General features: G+C 48.3%; 1 protein-coding gene across 1 annotated transcript; it reads right to left on the bottom strand.

The window, feature by feature from the left end:
• Positions 1-733: 733 nt before the first annotated feature.
• On the bottom strand, positions 734-6,255 carry FOXJ1 (forkhead box J1). The gene is made up of 2 exons (XM_065416146.1): positions 5,722-6,255; positions 734-1,549 (listed from the first exon to the last, which is right to left on the bottom strand). The coding sequence occupies exons 1-2, from the start codon at positions 6,253-6,255 to the stop codon at positions 734-736; spliced, it is 1,350 nt and encodes a 449-aa protein (XP_065272218.1).
• Between the last annotated feature and the right edge of the window lie 659 nt (positions 6,256-6,914).

Below are 6,914 nucleotides of genomic sequence, written 5' to 3'. Positions count from 1 at the left end.
CGTCCCATCAAAAAGCTACTCTACTGATTGTGCTAAAAATATAGGTTTCTTTGAATAGATATATATTTATATATAATAGACTATACAAAAACATCTGAAGAGGCCGACTTGCTGATTTGCATCTGATTTTACAGATCTCGTCTTCTTCCCTAGCCCCAATTCAGGAGGGAGGTTGAACTTATAGAACCCAGAAGGGACTTTTATTTACCTGCTACTTAATTATCTCATGTTATACCTGGGAATATCCCTGGACAGAAAAAAAAAATAAGAGAGAGAGAGAGAGAGAGAAATGGAGAAGAAGGAGAAGGAAATTGCACATGGTCTACAATGTCCAAAGTCATCAGGAAATCTCAGCTCTTGCATGTAACTTAGCAACTGTTCTCCTTTGTCCTAGAGGGAACATATGCTCCTTCCATTCCCACCAAACATAGGATAATCTACATTTATTTAAAAAACCAGAGTCCCAAAATAAGTAGTTATTTCTTCTCTTAGGGAAACCCAAGAGGCAGAGACTTCTCCTGATGTGTTGCTTACAGATATATCCAGCCAAATCTTCTGGGTTTCTTCTGGAGTTTCTGTGAATAACCATACTTTGCAGCTGATAAAAGTCAACGTGTATGTCCCTGTTTCTAGAGATCTTGTCCCTTGTAATCTCCAGCAGCACTGGGAGTATCTTGCTAATAGATAAAGTCTACCTGGGTTTAACTTGATCCTTCTAACCAGCAGCGGCCTCTTATAAAAAAGATCCCATACTGCTCCAGTCACTCATGTCTGTGGGCAAAGAAGAGTCGTTGAGTTCAAACAACTGGTCCATGTTGACCGAATTTGAGAGATAATCATTTCTCTCTTCATCCCAGGGATGCTGAAGGAAAGAAGTGGCCATGAAGGTTTCATCAAAGTCTAAGTTGTTCTGGTTGGATTCTGTTAGGACCTGATCTTGCCCGACTGGGCACCATTCCTGTGGACAGTCAATGTGTCTTCCATGCACTGTCAAGTCCACATCTCTGGTTATTGGGCTAATAGGAGGTGTGAGCTCCAGATCCTCAAAAGTGGAGAAGTCACCATTCAAGGTGGTATCAAAGATAGCTTCCCAGTCAAAGTCACCTTTCAATGAGCCAAGCTCTGTCTGTTCTTCCTGGGTGAGCAAGGGGGAGCTAGAGAGGCGAGCTGTCTTGTGCATCCGTTTGGGCAATGGCTGCTTACGTTTGTGGCCCATTTTCCCATCCGCTGGGTTCCAATTCTGGTCACTCGTGACTTCCTCAAACTCTTTGAGCAGCTGCTGTGACTCCATGTTGACATTCAGGACACTGTCGTTGGACCAAGAGGATGCTGCCTGGTTGGCAACAGTCCCGGCTTCTTGTTGGACTCTGCTGGTGAAGGCTGGGTGGATCTGCACAGGGGGCATCCTGCGTTTCTTGAAGGCCCCATTCATGAGCCTGTCTGCGTACTGAGGGTCGATCTTCCAGAATCCACCTTTCCCCGGCTCGTCCTTCTCTCGCGGCACCTTGATGAAGCACTTGTTCAAGGATAGGTTGTGCCGGATGGAATTCTAAACCCAAAAGAAAACAGCAAGGTTGGACATGTGCACCTTTGTAAACGATCCATTACAAAACATAAACCCCTCCAGTGGGGTGAAGATACATAGGACCATCAGGGAGCTTCCAACAATCGGGAGACAGAGATGGCTGCAACAGGAAAACACATCCCAGGCCAAATCCTGAGTTGTGTGGCAGAGCAGAAACCTCCTTGGCCAGCCGTGCAAGTACCAAAGGGAAGGCAGCCACCTCCATTCCAAACCGATCCAAAACAGCTAGAGCCAAGGGGCCTGATCCAGAGCCCACTGAATTCAACGGGAGTCTTTTCTCTTGAATTTGGATCAGTCCCATAGAAAGGCGGGATGGGGTGTGAACTGTGCCAGTGTTAGCAACAGTGGGAAATGAATTGGCAAAAATAGCCAAGTGTAGATACCCTACTACCTCTGGTGTCATCACAGCACCTAGATCCCACTTAGGCATGCGGAAATGCCCTCAATGCACAGGCCCACGTGCTGATTAGTCCTACTCTGACATGGGGTTGGTCTTGGCCACGGACACCCATTTGCATTGGATTTGCACCCCCATTAATTGCTCCTATTTCGAGCACCGTTGCTGAATTTGTCCGCAAGGCTTAGGAAAGCTTGGTATGAAATCACTGTCCGTATCTTCCTAAACACAAATCAAAACAGCTGCAAAAAAGAAAAAAGAAAAGGGACTTTCTGCTTCCCGTCGAGCTGCTCTGAAAAACATGAATGTCTAGAGTGATGTGCATAATCAGAAAGGAAACTCAGTTATTGGGTAAATAACGCTGTGTTACACTATACAAAGCTAAGAGGGTGTAAAGAGATTGGATATGGTGAAGGGCTTTTTTTTTTTTAAATGTTGCCTGGATATCTTTATGCTTATTCATCCATAATCCGTATTGCCGGATAGCAAAAACAAAGCTTGAATGCCTGGAGCCCTTACAAAAAAAAAAAAACACTACAAAAAACCAACACCCCTCCTCCAGGCTGAAACTCCCTGGGCAAGTTGGCTCCTCTCCAAAGCATGCAGCTCCCACAGGAATCTATCCATCTCCCCCTGCGTATGGGTGGCATGACCTTTTGAGTCTGTCTCCACTTACAGGAATTGGGGTAGAGGGATGAGAACACAGCTATGGTGGGAGAATAGGAAAGAAAGGGGGGGGGGGAATCCAGCAAACATTCCAGACTCCAGGGATTCAGAATTTACTGTTTAATGAAATTTTACAAAGGTCAGAGAATTCCAAGCCAAATTCTCCACCCCCAGCCCCAAATTTCATTCAGCCTGGCTTGCCTGCAGTTGATTATTACCCAGCCAGTTAGCATATTTATCATTCCTCCCTGCAACAAGCAAGCTAACCACCTGCATCTTTGCAGAGAGGGATTGAGAACTTTTTTTTTTATAAACCCATTTAATTGAAAATATGCTAATTATCCAGAATTCGGAGAAGTCAAAATACTACCACTTGCCTCCCTGCTCTTGTATATTCCCCAGTGCCCAAGACCGCTGACTTGCTAATTCTAGGGGATGTAAACTGACAAGAACTCTTATTTGTGGCGGTTCTTTATCGAGGTGAGTTTCCCTCAATCGCTGGTGCTCGCAGCCTTTGTGACTGTACTCCGCCCTACTCTGCCAGCACTCATACCCTGAGTGTGACCCTGCCGGCTCCAATGGAACTGCTCCCAATTTACGGAGTGAGAGCAGAACCAGATACTGCTGCCCCCTCCCATTTGGTGGTGCATGTGCCAGCCCGCAATGGAGATTGGGGCGCTATCACAAGCACAAGGTGGAGGTTGGAGATGTCCAGGATTCACCCCGGTGTAGAGCGGGTGAGGTTGAATGGGAGGCAGTGGGCACTGGTTGATCTAGGCCTGGTCCCATGGCTGTTGCCAGGCTTAGCTAACCTCCACCTGGGTGCAACTCCTTGTTTTGTCAGACTGATTTTGTTTAAACCCAGAACAATTCTGGAGTCAGGTCCTGAGCAGGGCAGGTCTGGTCTCCTTGTTCTTAAAAGGACGGTCGACAGCCGGAAGGAGCTGGCACGTTAACGTGGTAAGCAGACAGCTGAACCGTGGAAACTGGATTTTGCAGCCATTTCATCTGTGGCTGGCCAGTGCCCACTGCCTTGAGAACCTGGGTTTGATGGGCCTGATTCACTCCTGTGCTGCTGCAGAGACCAGCGTAGGCTCCAACAGGCGCTTGAATCTCTCCTATCCTGGGGTTGCCAGGGCCAGCTCAGTCTCTAGCGCAGGCGAGGGCAACACTCAATTGGCATCCTGCCTGCCGTGGCCAATATGGCCCTTGCAGCAGTCTGGGATTAACCAGGGTGTGGGAACAGCCTGGCCACGCCTCCTCCTACCCATGACGCACCCTTGGAACGCCTCCTGTGCCAGGAGTTCCAGGGAGAGGAGGGCATGGAGCCAGTGTAGGTGGGGAAGGTCCTTGTGATGAATATGTTCCCTAGGGGGCCTAAGGTGGCTTTGTGACCAGAGATGAACCTGGTCCAGTGATTCCCCCCACCAGTTTGGGGAACATCTTCAGGTTAACTCCCAGGCTGCAGCCAGTTTAGGGCAGGGTTCAGTCTTGAAAGGAGTGCAGGGTGTTACTTATCATTATCTTTGTTATGATGATCTCCAGCAATCTAGGCAAGTTGTTCCTCCTTCGAACAGAAGGCAAAGGAAGCTGCCTGGACATGTTTTTCCATTGGCAGAAGGAAGGCAAGACAAAGGAACACTGAGGCTCAGGGCTCTCATCACAGTGATGAAACCTTTCCTCTTCCTCATGCCACAAGCCCCTGGAGGATACGAGGCTCTGTACTGAAAGGGGGCACAGCTTTTCCATTGTGCTATACATTGGAAAGGAACAGTGTTTGCAGATCTAAACATTGATGATCAGGGATTTTCTACATGAAGGTATTAACCCTTCCCCTAGATCGTTTCCTTTGTGGCTGTAGAAATTGCTGGCTCAGAGATCTGATGAATTCACTGATCCACCAGGGGACTGAAGAAACGAGTCCTCAGTTTTAGGGCTGCCAGCTCGTACGTCTGAAGAGAACAAGGAGGTGGTGCTCAGGGATGGAGATGCTCCCAATGGGAGCGCCGTCAAGCGGCAGGGAGGAGTTTCAAGCGCTTACAGCAGAATTTGTACCTTTCAGTATCATCAAAATGGCAGTGGCCTATCGCAGGATAATGGGCATCTCACTGCGGCCAATAGCTCGCCTGGTCAAAGCCACCTTTCAAGGCACTGTTGGGTTTCTAATCTCTGGAATAGGGGAGCCTCCCTGGGGTCTCTGATCCTGATATAGAAGTTCAACATGTCAGATACAATCTCCCTTCAACTCGTTCTCCCTGTTTTCCCATCCTCCCTTTGTCATTGTCCCCCAATCTCATCCCCTCTCCTCCACTGTCTTTTTCTTTCCCCCTGTCCCTCTCCTCTCCTTTCTGTGCTCTCTGAGCCAAATTCTCATCTCCAGTACACTGGTGCAGCACCACTGAAGTGTGCTGATGTAACAGAGGAGAATTTGTCCTTTTGTCGCCAATCTCAGTCTCTGTCCAGCACTGGAGGAGTGATAGATAATCGCTAACTTTTACAAGGGTAAATTCCTGTTTATATTGGGCTATGGTCTCATTTACAGCAGCTTCTGTGTGCTGCAGAATGTTCACTCAAGGCAAAAGACCTGGGCAGGAAACACACCAAAAGTCATTAATTGCATCCTGAGGAAGAAAGAAAGAAAGAAAGAAAGAAAGAAAGAAAGAAAGAAAGAGAAAGAAAGAAAGAAAGAACTGCTGCCATGAGTGCCACCATTAGAAGGTCTGCTGCCAATGTTAATATATCAACAGGAAGACTCCCACTTCTGCAGAACCATTTAGAATTGGCAGCACAGCTCCTGATGCTCCTTTAAACACATGTGTAATGGATGCTAGAGGCACAATGTTGGAACATGGTGGGCATTGTTCCTTCTTGTACTGCTCTGGGCCAATTTGGAGCCGGAGCTCTTGAGGAATACCTGACTCCATCTAGTTGCCCAAGTTCTTCTACTGGCACCATTACTGCAGTGTCTGATCAGCTAGGGCAAGTCCGCCCCAACCCCACCAGCAGGCTGCACATGCCTATCTTTAGGGACAGATGCAGAGAGGGAGGGACGGTGGCTCTTTGGGATCCCTACCTGCCAGGTGGGGTCAGCGTGTCTGAAGTAGCAGAAGTTGTCCGTAATCCATTTGTAGATGGCCGAAAGGGTGATTTTGGTTTTCTTGCTGGCTTCCATGGCCATGCAGATGAGCGTCGCATAGGAGTAAGGGGGCTTCACATGAGGGTTGGTCTTGTAATCTATGTCTTCCAAGGGCTGGGCCTGCATGCCCATCCCCAGGTGAGTAGTCCTGGAGGTGGAAGATGAAATGGGCTTGCCGGGGGTGTGGGGCATCCCAATGCAAGCTGGGTCAGCAGCCAAGGGGGAGCAAGGAGCAGCAGAGCCAGGGATCTTGTGGTAGCCGTGAGGGTCCGAGCTGCTGGGAGAAGAGGAAGACTTGCCCACGTTGGCATTGATGATGGAAAACTCTTGAAGCCACTGTAGGCTGGTCAGGCTGTCGTCCAGGTTGGCAGAGTCCCCCATGCTGCTTTCCTGCCCTCTTTCTTCCTCTGACTGCAGGTTCAACCAGCTGTCAGCCATGTCTGGGGAGGCCAGAATGGGCAGGTCCAACATTCAGGAGGTGTGGGGTGAACCGAGGTGGGGGATGGGAGGGGGGAAAGGGGCGATCCTGCAAGAACAACAGGAAGAGATTCAAGATCCCTGACAAACAGGCAACTCACAATAGTCAACAGGTTTTCAACCTGACGCCCACAAAGAGCCTGGCTCCATTTATCCCTGGTGTGCCTCTGCAGACGACACCAAAGTCACGCCAGGGATGGCTGAGTCTCCCTTCTCCATCCAGCCTCCCACACAAGGCAGATGGAGTTCACTTGTGCCATTTACAGCAAGCTATCTTCTGAATCACCAGAATCCAAGCAGCTTTGATGCTATTGACACTGTATTAGAATTACCATGGGAGCATTACACCAAACCAGAGACTTGTACCTCCTTCTGGGTGCTAACACTTTTCTTGGTGGACTTTAATTCCATGGGTGACAAATCAAAATAATAGCCTCCTGCATTTGTCAAAGTGCCCTGAGTATTTCCTAGATTACTAACTTCCATTTCCTTGTTGCATTTCATTTTTTTCTTTATGCAGGGCCCTGCCATCTTTGAAAACAACAGGTGTATAAAGATATTTATAGCAACCCAGGGGATTTAGAGGTATAGCATCTATTAATTTTAATGGAAGATGCATCTAAATCCCTTTGACTGCTTTGGCAGTCATAACG

This window comes from Emys orbicularis, chromosome 13 (assembly GCF_028017835.1).
Source record: "Emys orbicularis isolate rEmyOrb1 chromosome 13, rEmyOrb1.hap1, whole genome shotgun sequence".
NCBI lineage: Eukaryota > Metazoa > Chordata > Testudines > Emydidae > Emys > Emys orbicularis.
This window is presented reverse-complemented; position numbering and strand designations above follow the sequence as displayed.